Genomic DNA, 17,625 nt, shown 5'->3' on the forward strand with positions numbered 1-17,625 from the left:
TATTTACCTCAACTGACTTGATTGTCTTCTCTCTGTCTCCACTATGACTTGTGACTTTTCTGCCTTGTCTGATCTGTCACACTATAGTTTGTGTTCTTATGGCCTTATTTGCTTGTTCAACTGCAAGAAACAGGAAAAAGTAAACAACAACAACAACAACAACAACAACAACAACAACAACACGTGGATCTATCTTAATTTGGTTCACACTGATTTATTTTCTTTTCGTTTAGCTTGTAAATATTTATTTGTGCAGTTCCGAGCACAGTGCATATTTTGACAGAGAAACACTGGCATTCACACGTGGTGATTTTTGTCTCTTATCAACCGACATGCAATTTTATCATCATGTCATTGGGGAGTGACGTCTGCAAATCACCTGGGTGAAATCTGACACAGGGAAGAGCATGCAAACTCAAAGAAAAATGGTCCAGGTCCAAGATTAAAATGCTTATAATAAAACAATACCATTTGTGTAAAAACAAATGACAACAACATGACAACAATAATGAAATCATTGAATTATTGGAATTTGCAAGAATACACGGACAGTTCCTGAGCTAAAATGAACTACAGGTCAATGAACGACATTTAATAAAGTGAGCATTTTTAGTTCCAAACATTCACACAATCACAGTTATCAGCTGGCAATTAGGTATCCAACATTTATATTCTAGTTTCGGAACCAAATGGAAGAGATTGACAGTCCAAGTCTTTGTCTTTATACAAAAAAAAAAAACATGTTTAATTTATGACTTTCTGAGTATCTTTCTTGCATTCTGGTATTGGTATCTGATCTGTTTCACTACATCCAGCATTCAGGCAACACTGTCATTGTTCTTCCATCTAGTGTACGAAAAAAAATGTGCTACTCCCACAAACAATCCCATATAAATTAATAATGAATAGTATTCACAGATGTTCTGTTTCTTTCTTGGACTTTCTAGAATTTTCCTGAAATTGAAATGCATCTTTGTCAGAAATGTTCTAGAAATTATTGTGTGTTCATATGTCGAGTTAAGACAGAACGGCTGTCATAATATCTATAAAATTATCCTTGATTCTAGGAAATTCTTCAAACAAGCTGATTTGTATTGGAAACACGTATTAATCTCACTCAATGGCAGATTTTTTTTTTTTTTATGTAAAAGTAAGGTATTTTTCAGTGTTCGTCATATTAGGCCTGACATACCACATGCAAGTAATAACATGACTAAGTCTGCAACTCCAACAGAAGAGGGCTGTGTGTTAAAAATACACAGAACAGGTGAACTTTATAATGAGCAAAACCTGAAGTAGAACCAGACTCTATATTTAGTTACAGTACTTTCTTAAATTTCCCATTTACAGTCATACTTTGGCTGCTGTAAGTATACAGGGTTCATGTAGACTAAAGAGTGCCTTTGACAGCCAGTTACCTAACCTTGACCTATTTAGACTTTGATCATAGGAGACTGTATAAGAGAATGCCCTTTTGTTTGATGTGCTGTAACCTGTTTGTTCAAAATAATCAAGTACATCTATGATCAATATGTGATCATTGGGCTGGAGTGTCCATGTTAAAACTTGTTTTTCCAATTATTGCAGATTGCTTGCATTTCAAGGTGGAAGTCTTGACCCATAATTGCAAGTGTGTACATTGAGTGATGAAACGTCCTGACACTCCAGTTCATCTGATGTAATAACATTTGCTTTTTGACTGTTTAGTGACACACATATTACAGGGTTTGTACATTCCTGACTCACTGTGGTGAGTCATCATTACTTCTCATGATGCCAACACAGTATCCACATAGTCACACTTCCTAAAACTATGGGAACATGAGAATTATATATAATAATATCTGGGCCTTATAAAAACAGCAGCAATAACTTCGAATGTACAAAATGTGAAAATGCACCCTTTCCCCAGTCTTTGGAGTGGCATGTCGCTGCTCCAACAGTGTACATGAATCCGCTTGACAGACAGCCAATCAGCATTCGGCACAGTAGGCACAAAGTCGGACGTCACTCGAGTCGATGTGTGCAAATCAGCGGCGGCCAGCGTGCCTGCTGGAACCAATCAGTGCGTTCCAACGAGCAGCTGCTCAGCCAATCGCGGGCCTCCACGACAGGGAAGAAGCAACGGCTTATATATGCAGAGAGCACAATCCATTGAACATCATTTCACAGAGGAAAGAGTACAAAACAGTTAAGTTAGATCGACACAGTTTGCAGGAAAACGCTGGTAGCAGCTGAGGCAACGTCAAGGCCGTTAACACACCGATAATACTGCGATTAAGGTATGTTTAAACATTGTTGTGAATATGATAATGAATATGATAATATTTAGTGTTTTCTTCAACGTTGGACGTCATTTCAAGACATTTTCATTTTGATGAAACCAGCTAAGCTAACTTGACATTTGACCATAGTGGTGCATTTACCCGAAGTTTACTATAGCCTTTTAAATCAAGATGAGGAAGATAGCTGCTGTGATGGCAGCATGCCATGCTAAAAGAACTTATTTTTATCTGCTCGGTGTAGCAAGGTAACGTTTTTCCTTCGCATGTCTGCCATACGCGGTAACGTGGTTAGCTAGCTACCGGCGGATAGGGAAAAAATGTAGACAGCGGGGTTCACATAAGGAAGAGGCAGTGGTGCTCCACCCAGTTTACCAATATTCTTCCATCGCTTATAATTTTCACATTATTGGGGGTTTCTTGGTAAATGCCACGCTTCCCATTTATCATGGGTCTAAATCCTGGTAAATTACATCAAGCGTTACCATTAGCTGGTAGCTACGTGAACTAATTGGGAGGCAGAAACCACGTCATGAACGCAAGGCCTCGTTTTTTTCCCCCTCAACATTATTGTGTTTCTTCTCCGCAGATTTCATTGTAGATCTGAGCTCATCCAAGCAAACATGAAGCTGTTGTGGGTTGTAATGCTGGTGACCGGCACCGTGTTTGCCGCCGAAGATGATGACAAGAGAGAGAGTGTGGGGACTGTGGTTGGAATCGACCTGGGGACCACCTACTCATGGTAATAAAAAAAAAAAAAAAGAAAGAAAGTGATTTTTGGCTTAATTGTTCAGAAGACACTGTAATGAATATTAAATAACACTCTCATTGTTGCCGTTTGAGTAATCATTTCCAAAATATTTTCTTGTAGTGTTGGAGTGTTCAAGAATGGTCGTGTTGAGATCATCGCCAACGACCAGGGTAACCGCATCACCCCATCATATGTGGCCTTCACCAGTGAAGGTGAGCGTCTGATTGGTGATGCGGCCAAGAACCAGTTGACCTCTAACCCTGAGAACACCGTCTTTGATGCCAAAAGATTGATTGGGCGCACCTGGGGTGACTCCTCTGTGCAGCAGGACATCAAGTACTTCCCCTTCAAGGTTAGTCTGTACTCTTGATGTGAAAGTTATGGTTGTATGGTTTAAAGGTCATCAGGTGATGTTTGAGTAACATACTTGGTATATTAATATTGATCCATGTTCCTCTTAAGGTCACTGAGAAGAAGAGCAAGCCTCATATTCAGGTTGACATTGGTGGTGGCCAAATGAAGACATTTGCTCCAGAGGAGATTTCTGCCATGGTGCTGACTAAGATGAAGGAGACTGCTGAAGCTTATCTGGGCAAGAAGGTACAAAGAAGTCAGAATGTACATCAAAGAATATGTCACTCCGAAACAAATGTATAATTGTATCTAACCTTGCCATCTTTTCCCTCAGGTCACACATGCTGTGGTCACTGTTCCTGCCTACTTCAATGATGCTCAGCGCCAAGCCACTAAGGATGCTGGGACCATCGCTGGTCTGAACGTTATGAGAATCATCAATGAGCCGTAAGCATCTAATGAAAATAGTTTATTAATCTGACATTTCCAAACAGTTCCTCCTTTCCTGTGTAATAATCTCATAATTTTATTCTTTAGAACTGCTGCTGCTATTGCTTATGGTCTGGACAAGAGGGATGGCGAGAAGAACATTCTCGTGTTCGATCTTGGTGGTGGAACCTTCGATGTCTCCCTTCTGACCATTGACAATGGTGTGTTTGAAGTAGTGGCCACCAACGGTGACACTCATCTGGGAGGTGAAGACTTTGACCAGCGCGTCATGGAGCACTTCATCAAGCTGTACAAGAAGAAGACTGGCAAAGATGTGCGCAAAGACAACCGTGCGGTGCAGAAGCTGCGTCGTGAGGTTGAGAAGGCAAAGAGAGCTCTGTCTGCCCAGCACCAGGCCCGCATTGAGATTGAGTCCTTCTTTGAGGGAGAAGATTTCTCTGAAACCCTGACCCGTGCCAAATTTGAAGAGCTCAACATGGTGAGTTATACAACCAATCAGTGTATATATGTATATGCAATAACTCAAGCACAACTGAAGCAAAAATTACGTTTGACAAGCCTTTTAATTTTGTATTTTACTTTGACAGGACCTGTTCCGTTCCACCATGAAGCCTGTGCAGAAGGTGCTGGAAGATGCTGACCTGAAGAAGACTGACATTGATGAGATTGTCCTGGTTGGAGGCTCTACCCGTATCCCCAAAATCCAGCAGCTGGTGAAGGAGTTCTTCAATGGCAAAGAGCCTTCCAGGGGCATCAACCCTGATGAGGCTGTGGCATACGGAGCAGCTGTGCAGGCTGGAGTGCTCTCTGGAGAGGAGGACACTGGTAAGCCATCTTGTTTGTACATAGCAGTTTCTGTTCCACTTAACTGAATTTTGATCTATTTACTAAACATGTTCCTGTCTTGCAGGTGATGTGGTTCTTCTGGATGTGTGCCCCCTGACCCTTGGTATTGAGACCGTTGGAGGAGTAATGACCAAGCTGATCCCCAGGAACACCGTGGTGCCCACTAAGAAATCCCAGATCTTCTCTACAGCCTCTGATAACCAGCCCACTGTCACCATTAAGGTTTATGAAGGTAAGAGTTGGACATGGTTTCAAACATTTATCATTTGCATTGTCCTTGTGTGCAGACAGATCTTTTTATTGCACAAGCTTAATTACTGATTCTGTCTTTAGGTGAGCGTCCTCTGACCAAAGACAACCATCTGTTGGGCACCTTTGACCTGACTGGCATCCCTCCTGCCCCCCGTGGTGTGCCACAGATTGAGGTCACCTTTGAGATTGATGTCAACGGTATTCTGCGTGTCACCGCTGAGGACAAAGGCACAGGCAACAAGAACAAAATCACAATCACAAACGACCAGAACCGTCTGACGCCTGAGGATATTGAGCGCATGGTGAACGACGCTGAGCGCTTTGCTGATGAGGACAAGAAGCTGAAAGAGAGGATCGATGCCCGCAATGAGTTGGAGAGCTACGCCTATTCCCTGAAGAACCAGATCGGAGACAAGGAGAAGCTCGGCGGCAAGCTGTCAGATGAAGACAAGGAAACCATTGAGAAGGCAGTGGAGGAGAAGATTGAATGGATGGAGTCACATCAGGATGCTGAGCTGGAAGACTTCCAGGCCAAGAAGAAGGAGCTGGAGGAGGTGGTTCAGCCCATTATCAGCAAGCTCTATGGTAGTGCGGGAGGACCCCCACCCGAGGGAGCCGACAGTGAACAGGAAGAGAAGGATGAGTTGTAGGCAGGTTCGAAGTCAGCTCCCCTGTCGCCCCTTGCCTCTCTGGTAGTGGCATCTAGATGTACATATTGGACTGATGGGACTCAAATAGTGAGAGGAATGGTTGGGAAGGGGTGGCGATAACAAGCAACCATACTGAATCTTCTGAAAGACTTTAAAATGAGTTTCAGTGTGTGAGAGGTGTTCTCTTCGCTGGAAGGCGGAGATATTCGTCAGCCCGGATATGAGGCTTGCTGCTGCTGTTCTCAGGCAGTCCTGATGGGGTTCTGTAGTGAAGTGGGTGGGTGGGGTGGGGTGGGGTGGGTGGGGTAGGTGTTTTATGGGTCCATTGAGTAAGATGTCTGTGGGATTAAGGGCTCATATGTTCACAGGCAATGCTAAAAGTTATTTATTGAATCTGGTCATCGTACTTCTGGAAAGACATTGAAATAAATGTTTGATACAAAATGGTACTTGTCTCTTACTACATTCATTTACTGACTCAAATGATGAACATTGCAGCCTTCTCTTACCTCAAGTTTATGCTTCACAACTCGAGTGAATTTGTAAAATGGTGTTCATTTCAGTATCAACAGTACAGAATTAACCTTCACCTGTTTTCAGGTTTCCAATAAGAAGTGCAATACTTGACAAATATTTTATTATAAATTTGGTAAATTAATATTACAATATGAAGGCACATCATGTCACCACAGTCACAATGCAGTCATTATAAATGACACCCTGGGTGTCCATCCCTCCAAACACAAAGGCCAGATGTATTGTCTCTGAGGCCGCTTGGCTGCTGGCTTGCTCCTCTCCTCCATTCCCGTCACCACGCACCTTCCATGGCAACAAACACATGGAGTGGTCCAGGCGGTTTGGTGGCATGTCTCCTTCAAACTTCATGAACACCCACCGACATTTGTCTGCAAACAGGAGGTATACCATTAATGTAAGAACTAAACTGCCCCATAGAATTTTTAGATGTAGAAATACAGCGTGTACAAATACTCATAACTGTGTACCAGTGTTGAATCTGTACATGGAGTTGCTGGCTCCATCTGCAGTCATCCCCCCAAAAATGTAGATGTTCTTGCCCAGCGCCACAGCCGAGTGGGCTGCTACTCCTGATGGTATGTCTCCTTTGGTCTGCACTTTTTCCCACTTCATGCTCCCTGTAAACACGTACATGGTTTTATCCTTTTTAATAAAAAGTTTCCAAATTCTGAGGCTCTACATTTTCATTATACATGATCATCTGAGATAAGACAAGCTTTGTTCCTTGTATTATGACGCAGGAGAGTTCCGGCTTACTTGTGTCAAGCGAGTACATATCGTTGTGGAATTTGTCTCCAGCCATGCCTCCGTGAATATAGATCTTTGAACCCATTGCTACGATAATGTGGCCATGTCTGGCGGATGGGTGTCTGCCTTGTGTTTCCGGTTGAAACCAGGTGGAAGACGCTGGGAACACCAAAAGATAAAAGCCGTCACATATTTGCTTATTGTTGTTATCACGACATATAAAAACAAGGAGCAGTGTAATGTGTCTTATTTTAAATTTTGGTTGACTTTTTAGGGCACATGAACAAGTTTTAGAATTTGGTAACACTGAATCAGGTAGCATTTGACGCTAAAGCTCACATTCACTACTTTCTTTATAAACAACTGTATGGATGTTTTCATTGGGTAAGGACTTAAGTAAAAATATTTTAACTATAGCAGGAAAAGCCTAAGCATCCAACTGTACTGCAGCCATAATTAATTAAGGTTATTAATTAACACCTGTGTGTTTCCTGGTATGACAGGTCAAAATGTCCACTGTGAAAACACCTGGAATGATTTCTCTTACCTGATATGTATTTTAATTAAGCAAGATAAAAAAAATGATGGCACTTTCTCATACCAAATTCTTGTGCTATCAGTCTCTGCCAAAACACAAAATGCTTAGTTTGAAATTTTTGCTATCTCCTTCTGTATACATTTACGTGTATGTTTAGATTTGCCACACAACCTCCTAAAAAGTCACAATTAGTGGCTTATTAAATTCAACACGGCACGGTAATTATGACTATATGGAATGTTCAAGTTGAAACTTTAAGTCCTCTGACTGATCATAGTCAAAGGTAATCGCACTGTAAAGTACCATCTCATGCAATTATGCTAAGCAGCTGGTTAATCCTAAACAAACCTGTATCAAAGACGTGAAGTTTGGGGTCTGAGACAGGTGCAGCTCCTGCCTCCCCACCAGAGAAGACATACAGTCTGTCCCCCAGGCAGGCTGAGTTGGTGTGGTAAGTCCTCGGACTGGGGGGTGTGCCATTTACCACTACGTTCTTCCAGCGAGACCCGCTCTCTGGACAGACAAGAACAGGACGGATCACACTCAGTGTACAGATATCCCAGCAATAGCACTGGTTATAATGCAGTTAAAAACCATGTGGTGTTGGTAACTCTATGGATTGTTCATCTACATCTGATTCATGACAAACATGTGTGACAGAGGGCAGTCTGTGAAATCACCTGAGCGCTATGCTACTAATGAGGGGAGTTTGATTTACCTGTTAGCTGTAAATTCTGGATACAACTGCGATTGCCGCTCTGCTGTGCCCCTCCGAACACCCACAGGCTCTGGGGGCAGCTCTCCGGCACAAAGCTGCAGTGTTCATACCGTGAGTCCAAACCCTCCCAGTCTGGGATATCCCACTCATGATTATCTGATGGAGTCAAAAAGGACAAAAATGCGAACAAGTAGATTATATACGATATATTTATAGTGACTAGTGGCTTATAAAACACAGTTAAGCACATGTATCCCTGGACAGATTCTTTGCAGATTGATCTCTATTTACCTAAATTTATGGTATCCGAATGTGAGAAGCTGCCGCTGGGGTTGGCTCCTCCAACAATAAGGATTCTGCCTTTTCCTCCATCTCCAGATGGACTAAACGTGCAGGTGTGACCCACACTAACACCTGGAGCACTTCCCCCTGGAATCAACGCGTACCTGTGGACGGAAAAACACTTTCAGCAAGATAAAAAGTTACCTCATTGACTCACAAGGGCATTAACTGATTTGAATTTACTTACCATATTCCCTCTTTGGGTTTATCTAGAGGGTCAAGCACTGGGAGAAACTCCATCGCTGTTAAGGATACTGTGTATGAATGAAGCTGGTGTTATTGTTTTTTCATACTTCTCTTGCCAAGGATCAATTTGTTGCATTTTGCGATCGCACAACAGCTGATATAGGACAAGCCATAGTCAAATTATTATTGATGACTGATGTTTCCCTTATGACAGTAACAAGTTTCTATCAGCTGATGATATCCACAGAAGCCCTTACGTTAAAACTAGCTAACATTACAATCGAAGCAACTCAAATATGTAGGCGTTTTTATAGATCTCCTTGTAAAAGTTTGAAGGGTCGCTTGTAAAACACAGTCGTAAACACTATTTGTGAATACAGCGTAATTCAGCGACAGGGTCGCTGAGCTGGGGATATAGTGATTGCCTTGAAGCCGCTAATGCTAACACTACTTGCTAACTCAAACGGGCACGTGAAGAGCTTCCTGTCCACTGACCTGTTCTTCCGGGTGGAAAGAGGGAAGACAACGAATGATCCGTGTTCTTTAACTTTAGTCGTTATTCCCTGGCACTACTTTCTGACGTTCACACAGTAACCGCGGTTAATATGGCCAAATGAAACTGTGAAGTTAGACTAAATGCTCCACTCCTAACATAGCACAGCTCTACATTAAAACTGACCGCAAATAATGACGTTGACAACGCTGGTTGATAGACGTCCCAAACGTAGTTGCCATGGTTGCCTGGAACGCATGCGCAGTTCACTTGTTTTAATTAATCCCGGTGATGAATGCAGCAATGAGCAAAAACAAATTTCCTATTTTATCAAGAATAAAGCATTCATGTGAATTCCTCACGGGGTTAGCAAAGAAATCTTAAGACACTTAAAACAGCGTCTTGAGTTCATCTTCGACCTAAAAACTTCAAGTAAAAAGGTAGGCTGTGGGTGACAGCAGCGCCACGCTTTCATGCGTTGATAATTCGAGTTACAGAGCTAATTTAACGGTAGCCAAATAAGCTTTTTTATTTAAATATGTCAGAATTTAAATAACCCAGCACTTGATAAACAGTTGGTGTATATAAGGTGTTTTCAGGATACCAATAACTCTTAGCTACAACAGAAATAGCCCCTTCCACTGGCTGCATAGTTAAGATTTTAAGTTACTGTAAATTAACGTTAGTTTAGCCAAACAAAGATGGCGGCTGAAAGTAACGTTTCGTCATATTAATCTTGTTTTCCGTCATTTTATATTTTTAACATTTATTACAATAAAGAATTTGTGTTTTTCTTGCCTCAGACGAAGTGAAACTCTTTTCCAGCTGCCATCTGTCTTGACTGTGCAGGAGAGATGCATTTCTTTCATTCCAGATGAGTACAAGCAACTTTGAAGCGGGATTCAAAAGTCCAAGAGTTGCAGTTTGGAAATTGAGAAAAAAAAATAATCTTATTCTGTGCAGCAGATCATTTTCATACACTTGTCCACCCAAACTAGCAATATCATTATGATACAACCCATCCCTCACATTAGCAGTAAAGCCTCTGCTCAGTAGTACTGTATGGAATTGACTGTTAGTTGCAGAGTGGAGTTGCGACACCTTGTGGTTACATGTAGGACCTGCAAGATTCAGCTTCAGAAAAACTTCAGTGATCCCTGCAGAGAAGTAGCTTGAAAGTATTTTCCAGAAAAGCACACCTAGGGGGATAAAGTAAGAAACCTGTGATACATTTTTAGCAGTTCTATAACGAATTTAAATATAAGATCCATATTTATACAGTACATGAGAAATACATTTGCATGCATCTTTTGCATTTAAAATGCATGCATTGGATGCGTTTTAAAGCATTCCTTTTCTCTCTCCATCTGGGACTACTATTAGGAGTTATATTTATCCAAGCAGGCACGGTATGATCATTTACTGTGCATTGTACTGACAGTATACACTAAAAAACTGCATTTCACAACGTGTCCAGTAGGTTGTGCCATTGCCTTTGTTGTTAAAACCTCAATTTCTGTACTAAGTGTTGCTTGGACTTCCTGGTAGTGTTTCTATGATATTAAGCTGTATTTTTCAGTGGGATAACAATCATGAACATATTTTACAAACTTGACAACAACAGCTTGCAGCATATAAACATGTTGTCACACGCACACACAATTAGGAAATAATAGTCTTTAGAGTGAAGAGCTGTTGTTTTATTAGCATAAATACAAAGGTAGTCTCTAAACACTACACAAATGTATTTCATTTGCTCTCAATAAGGTTTCCTTCGATTGCTGCATCAAAAGGAAAATATTGGGGTAGGAAAACAGGGCAACGTTGAATACAGTGATGTACCCAGAGTCAAATACACAAAATGGAACATGGGATGATTAAGACTTTATCTCTTATAGACAAACATAAAGTCACACACTGATGTAAATGCAAAGCTCCCTGCAGTGCTGCTGATAAAGTGGGAGCTGAGTGAACAAATCTGGATCAATGAAGTCCACCGTATCTTACCTCTTTAACGAATGAATGAATGAATGAGCAGAAGAATGAGTGAGAGTTACTTTAGGTCTATATGGGATGTTTCATTGCCCACAATAGCAAAATACATACGTCTTTCAGGGTGATTTGTCCCTTGGACCGTTCGTATCGACTGCAATAATACTCATCTTTGCTTGTGGACAGATTTGTGCCGAATTGGCGTGTTATTCTGCACTTAATGGAAAATGGTTTAGTGCAGCTGAAAAGGATAAAATACAGATAAAAAATAAGGAAAAAACTTGCTAGGCAGAAAATAGCTTCCACGTCTCAGCAAGGATAAGTATTCAAAACGCCCTCTTTTTTTTATACTGAAGGCGCAGGACAAAGCTCTTCTAAAAGGACTGCTGCTGGCAGCTGTAGGCACGGAATAGGAGAAAGATGATTTGTCCTTTTGAGTTTGTTAATGCTTCAAAACTATTTGTACTTGCTCTTTGTACTTACTGAGGCACTTTTTGTTGATGGCTGTGGTCACAAGCACAAAAAAACCTTGTGTTTCTGAGGTGAAGCCTGTCTCTCAGAAGCTGGCATTTCTTTTGAATAACAAGCAAGAAGCAGCAGCAGGGCTTTGAAGGAGTGCTGTTTAATAATGTCTGCATCTCACATTAATTGATCTGTTTCCCTTAATCTCTGTCATAATGCCATAGATTTTTCATTTTAATGTGCATAATGTGTTTCCATTTATTTGAGGTGAATTTAGTCTGCTATATATATACCATGCCCTCAGTGGTGGATCCAGACTTCTTCCTCAAGTAAAAGTAGTTATTCCATATTATAAACTCCATTAGAAGTAGAAGCCTGCATTCAAAATGCTGGCTTCTGTTACTGTCATATGATTATATTACTGATGTTTTAACTGTAAGCAGCATTTTAATTTTGTGGCAGGCAGAGGGTGACTAAACGTTATCTACTTAATATACTGTGTGATATGGAGCAAAGTGTCATATTTTATAAAGTCATCAGTTTTTGTCCAGAAAATCCTAATCTTCAACGTAACCTGTGACTATGGCAGTCAACAAAAGAAAAAGTTAAAAGTACAATATTTTTAAAGGGGTTTATGGATTGTTAAATTTCACTCTCAGTTAATCAGCTGAACATTTCAGCAGCAGAGCTTTGTACCTTTCTTCACAGCACTCACCAAACCGTTCCTGGGTCATCTGTTACTTCAATACTTATTTCAAAGTCTGTTTAATCTGCAACCTGATAATTGCCATTATTCTTATTTAATGTATAATTAGGCAGTCTCTCTGCACATACTCTGTCTGAGCGTCACAGCCTGATCATTTTTGATGGTTCCTCGTTGTGTATTTAGCAGACTTAAACAGCGTGTCACTCACTTCATTGATGAAGCAGCCATGCGGTCCGGTCTGCTACCACCAGGTGCTCAGCTGTCCCCTGTGCAATCGGGACATCTCTGCAGACAGCTTTCTCTCTTCTCCTTATACAATTCACCTCAAGTCAAAACTTCAGTCATCCCCAATCTTCCAGCGCAAATTGAAAATTCATCTCTTGGAGGAACATGTCCCGCTCTCTTCTACTTATCTCCACTATCTTAATTAAGTCTCCCTCGCCTCTGCCTTCCTCTCACGGTAGCACCTGATATTTCCCCTTCCTCACACAAACTGTACATCTTTACATTGCACTTCCTTATCATGCCTTACCTTATGGGGATGTAAGAGTGTGTGCTATATCTTCAGGGCGCTGTGGTTTTGACCGACAACTTGTTGCTTGTGATGTTAGCCATCGACGGGCTACAGCTGCCTGTGCTGGGCTTTTGAGCCGTATCTGGCCATCCAGCAAAAATATGTGGAAATTTTGTGTATATGGTTCACATAAAACCTTTTATTGGATTTGATAAATCAACTGATAATATAAATACAGTGTTCATGTAAATCCCAGCGAATATGACCCTGTAACATCTAATAATCAGTGATGAAAGAGGTATGCAAAAGGTGGAAGCTGTGCCTCAATTTGCACCGGGTTTTTTGAAACTTACAGGATAAATAGCACAGATTGTGTGGATAACTTATCAATTAAACCTCAAGTCTTGTTGTCAAGCATTGATGCCGACCCCGTTAACTTCTACCTGCTGCATTTGTTGTGCAGTAAGGATAGATTGTATAGGATATCCAAGTGCATTTCTTTCTTTCTTTACCTGGAAATGTTGTTGTCCTGGAAAGTACTGACCGGTAAAAAATATACCTCTACTCTTAATTAAGAGATAAAGGTGGTACTGGAAACATTGTGATTGTGAGAAGGCACATAAAACGAAGTGCAGACCAGTGTGAGCTTCAGTTCGGGTCCATTAAAATGAAACAAGTCACCCAGCTCTTCTCCAATAAGCTGTGCTTTATTATCCAGCTGAGTGAAGGCAAGACAGTTGAAAACACTGGGGAATATTGAATGGTATGTTGGAGAGGAGTTGTGAGGTTTGGCTGATACAAGGCAAATTGGAGAGTTTGCATTCCCTAGTATGTTGAAAATGTCCGAAGAAAGTGTGTGTTGTGTGTCTCTGCTTGGGGGACTGACACGTGGAGGTCCAGTTGTGTCCCGTAACACAGACCATGCCATGTCGCAGTAACATTATCTGCCCAGCTTCCCCTTCAGGGAAGCAGAGTATGAGTTTCAGAGAGCTCCTTTGTTTTCCCTTCACTGTTACTGATAAGGACCAAATGAATCAGGGGCTTTTTGTGGAGGGACAGAATGAGAGGAAAAAGGAAAATGATTATGACTTTTCAAAGTCCTGAGGAAGGCACACGAAGCAGGAGAGAGATATTTGAGGCCCAGAATAGTTTCTCCGAGTGCATGCTTTTGTTGTGAGCGTGCTGTGTGTACAGTACTTGCTGACTTGAATGTGGAACACTGTGTGTGGTAAGCAGTAGGCAACTCAACAACCAGATTTTTTTCATCTCCCTCAAATGCAGCTTGATTAGGTGCCATCTTGGCGGGGAGGCGGTGTGGTAATCAGGATTAGCAGAGAAGTTCATCTCTGGGTTACTGGTACACTGCCACTGGGCAAGATGTCAAAATAATGAACTCATGCTCTGCAGGCTATCGCTATTGTGTCACATTTCACCCAGAGGTGTGTTAAATCATGCTGTAAAGTAATCTGGATTATTGCCACACAACCACTACGCTGGCTTGCTTCCATCTATTCTGCAGCTCGCAGTCACTGATGATTTAATCTGTGTATTAAAGACACACAGATGTCTTTGTCGTTCGCCCCAGAAGCAGCTGGAACTCTATGTTTTTTGTTCTTTGTTGTCTTAAATTAACATATCATATCACCTGCCTTTGCAGTCTAATATTTTTGAATTTTCTGTTTGATAAAAATATATTGCACATTTAATAAAAAAATGTTACATGTTAATTTCTGAATAACCGTCAATGTAAATTGTGAAATGCTTTATTTTCCTCTGGGAAACACCAGATCAGCTCTCACAGGCTGAGTGGGCATTGTTCAGTTAACGTTGGGCTCTTACATGTTATTAATATACTTGTCTGTGTACATTTGTCAAATGACTGTAAATCCATCTGACAGCTGCCAGGTAGAGTTGTAAACAGCACAGTGAGTGCAGGCCACATTGTCTTTGGCCGCCTCCAAATGGTACCAACCCAACCAGCCCGTAGAAAACAAGGAAGCGTCTGCATTGTAACAGAAAACAGGTCTTTTCTGTAACAAAATCATTTGACCTCAAATTCAAAGCCATCTTTTACCAGTAGGTGGCTCATTAGTTACAGTAAACAACAGGCGGATTAAACAGAATTAATCAGAATATTCCTGCAAAACAGGCTTTTACGGGTATGTGGTGCTTTTTGCAGATTCATTTAATGATGATTTTCTGCTCAATTGATAGATGGCTTATATAACATAACTAAACTGCGTAACGCTGACATCACTGTATGTCCCTAACAAGCTGCATTTGGTCCATTTTATGGGCAGATAATTATGAAATCCTGGCTTGAGGCTGCACCACTTCGGTAAATTAGGAAGCTGTAGACAGTCTGGGTGATACAGTGTATAGAAACAAAGCACTTTTGTGCATGTTGCGCACATGCACTTGTAATTTAATTATTGTATTGTTCAGTTTGAAAAGTATTGTATGCAGATAAAGATTAATTACGGTGATCTGACCTTGGCTGCTGGATTTGAACAGGATGCCCTGTATTTGCCAGCCATGGTGACAGGTCACATCCTACTGCCAGCCCAAGTGCAACTGTGAAAAGACTGTAAAGAAATGTCTCAACAATTTTAACATGTTTGAATCTCTTTTCTCTCTGTGCTTCCTCTCTCTGCCTTTAACTGTACACATACACACACAAACACACACACACATGCAAACACAGACAAGCATCAAGTTTCTTCTCTATAGTTGCTGAAACCATCTTGTCCACAGCGGCAGTGAGCATGCTCTCGCTGAGATGACCTGCCTCAGAGTCTACCTGCGGAAGCCCACTAATAACCCCCCTGAGACATCGTCCTTCCTCCTCAGGACCCACGGTGAGGTTAAATCCTTTTCACTTTTTGTTGAGGAAAATAGACAGTATTTTTAGACTGCAGCATGTAATCGTTTATTAAGAGGTTTTTAGCATCCGTCCATAACAGCATTAACTGGAAAGGTACAAAATATCGCCTGTTTGTCTGTCAGTTAATGCATCTACAGTACAGGAACATGCCCATGTTATATAAAGCGTTGTGTCATAGCGGTCTGCCAGCACAGACACGCGATCCTGCCGTGTGTCTGACATGAGAAGCATATTACTCGCAGCAACAAGTGGGCTCAGATGTAGCAACAAGTCCTTTGGCATGGTGGTGAGGCTGCCCCTGCTTATCTGGTGACACCCTGAATCATTTATGGAGGGTGTTAGCCAGCCTGGAGGAGGGTGCACCTGCACGCTTTAGAGTAAGACTAAAGGCTCATCCATTATCCAGTATTTACCTGTCCACACAAATGAATATGGATATGTTATTACAGGGGAGGGGGTGGGTGTGTCAGGAGGATCGGAGGATCAAATCAAGCTCTCCCATCTTGTTTCTTATGATAACTTCATCTTGATGATTACTTAGCTTCTCAACACATCCCATCACTTAGTGGGAGCAGAAAACAGGGGTTGTCACTGTAGCCATCTTGGGAACTGTTGCTATGTTGGCAACACTCAGATCTCTTGGGTTCATCCCCAGATTTTGGACACCCTTCTTCCTCCCGGCTGACTTCTCCAGTCTTCAAATGTCATATTTAAAACTTGTCAAAATGAGAGATCACAAACTTCCCTCTGTGCGCTCTTCTGAATGATTTATGTGTGTAGTCCATGTTTATCAAGCCTTGCTCGACATGCCCGGAATCTGGCATTCCATCTAAAACAATGATTTTAATACGTTCAGAAATCTGTTATGTTATGCACGATCTTCCCACTTGGGGACTCACTGAGCTCGTTCTGAGAATGTGCCCTTTCAGAACTGGGTCAAACTTCGCCATGAGCTTGACTTATTCCAGAAAGCTTCCATTGTTTGGTAGAGTGTGTCTGTGGTCACCCTCAGGGAAAGATGTTTCATGACCAAACAGTGAATGGTAGCCACTAACCTGGTGTGGACTTAATGTTTTCTCTTTCCCCTTTGGGCAGTTGCAGCGTATCTACAGTAAAGTTTTCCCTCCTACGAATCGAACCTGCAGTTCTTTGCATGATAGTATGCATGTGCTGTCAATTGTTCATGTGTTTCGTATTTGACTACAGTTTTGTTATGATTTCCTTCGCTGGTGATTTTATACACATGTTGCAGCAGAGGAAATGTGCAACTTCTGCCACCCTTTCCCACCCATCATTCTGGCAACACTCTGTAACACACAAAGAAAAAAACAAGATTTCTAAACAACTTTACAGCCACACACACGCACGCACCGAGGCTCGCAGCAACTAGGACGAGAATGCCTAATAGTAACAGAAAATGGCCCAGTTTGCTGCTGGGAAATTTCAAGTGACTTGACAAGTTTATATGTGTAGCTCCTGACTCAAGTGGTTTGAGCTAAGTTTCCTCTGTTCAGCTTTTGTGTCTTTTGCAACCTTTTGTTTGACAGTCACAGTCGCACTGTAGAGCTGATTGCTGCACAACTAACTGGGGTTTGAGGCAATGCCTGAGTCAGGCAGAGGAGGGAAGAGGCAGAAAAGCTCTGGGTGACGGATGGAAGGGGAGAGAGGAGAGGAACGAGAGAAAAGGCCCTGGAGAATGGATACAGAATGAAGAGGTTTTGTCAAACAAGAGCAACTTTAAAGCTTTAAAGGGATTTTGATTAGAGGCCAACCTTGTTTAAGGATTTATTTTACTTTATTCATACATTTCTTTCCAGTCACTATTTAAGAGGAATAACAGAAGAGCAAAGATCATTTGGTTTCAGTGTCAAACAACGCGTGGATCTGAAAACCTGTTCTCCATTTAATGGCTTCAGATTTA

The 17,625-nt window shown here is 41.6% G+C and overlaps 2 protein-coding genes across 2 annotated transcripts; one reads left to right on the forward strand and one right to left on the reverse strand.

Moving 5' to 3' along the window:
- Nucleotides 1-2,140: 2,140 nt before the first annotated feature.
- hspa5 (heat shock protein 5) lies at nt 2,141-6,032 on the forward strand. The gene is made up of 9 exons (XM_076758065.1): nt 2,141-2,282; nt 2,872-3,024; nt 3,154-3,385; nt 3,496-3,633; nt 3,722-3,834; nt 3,925-4,315; nt 4,425-4,662; nt 4,748-4,915; nt 5,017-6,032. The coding sequence occupies exons 2-9, from the start codon at nt 2,906-2,908 to the stop codon at nt 5,583-5,585; spliced, it is 1,968 nt and encodes a 655-aa protein (XP_076614180.1). The 5' UTR covers nt 2,141-2,282; nt 2,872-2,905; the 3' UTR covers nt 5,586-6,032.
- rabepk (Rab9 effector protein with kelch motifs) lies at nt 5,956-9,329 on the reverse strand. Its single transcript, XM_076758066.1, has 8 exons — nt 9,149-9,329; nt 8,655-8,721; nt 8,417-8,571; nt 8,126-8,281; nt 7,756-7,920; nt 6,879-7,028; nt 6,590-6,739; nt 5,956-6,490 (listed from the first exon to the last, which is right to left on the reverse strand). The coding sequence occupies exons 2-8, from the start codon at nt 8,705-8,707 to the stop codon at nt 6,264-6,266; spliced, it is 1,056 nt and encodes a 351-aa protein (XP_076614181.1). The 5' UTR covers nt 8,708-8,721; nt 9,149-9,329; the 3' UTR covers nt 5,956-6,263.
- Between the last annotated feature and the right edge of the window lie 8,296 nt (nt 9,330-17,625).

This window comes from Chaetodon auriga, chromosome 19 (assembly GCF_051107435.1).
Source record: "Chaetodon auriga isolate fChaAug3 chromosome 19, fChaAug3.hap1, whole genome shotgun sequence".
In the NCBI taxonomy this organism is placed as follows: Eukaryota; Metazoa; Chordata; class Actinopteri; order Chaetodontiformes; family Chaetodontidae; genus Chaetodon; species Chaetodon auriga.

Excerpts from the sequence above, each read along its gene's own strand:
- hspa5 (XM_076758065.1), top strand. The coding sequence starts at position 2,906 with ATGAAGCTGTTGTGGGTTGTAATGCTGGTGACCGGCACCGTGTTTGCC. Across the intron at positions 3,025-3,153 it reads CTGGGGACCACCTACTCATG|TGTTGGAGTGTTCAAGAATG; the intron begins GTAATAAAAAAA and ends ATTTTCTTGTAG. Across the intron at positions 3,835-3,924 it reads ATGAGAATCATCAATGAGCC|AACTGCTGCTGCTATTGCTT; the intron begins GTAAGCATCTAA and ends TTTATTCTTTAG.
- rabepk (XM_076758066.1), bottom strand. The coding sequence starts at position 8,707 with ATGGAGTTTCTCCCAGTGCTTGACCCTCTAGATAAACCCAAAGAGGGA. Across the intron at positions 8,572-8,654 it reads AAACCCAAAGAGGGAATATG|GTACGCGTTGATTCCAGGGG; the intron begins GTAAGTAAATTC and ends TTCCGTCCACAG. Across the intron at positions 7,029-7,755 it reads ACTTCACGTCTTTGATACAG|CGTCTTCCACCTGGTTTCAA; the intron begins GTTTGTTTAGGA and ends TGGTGTTCCCAG.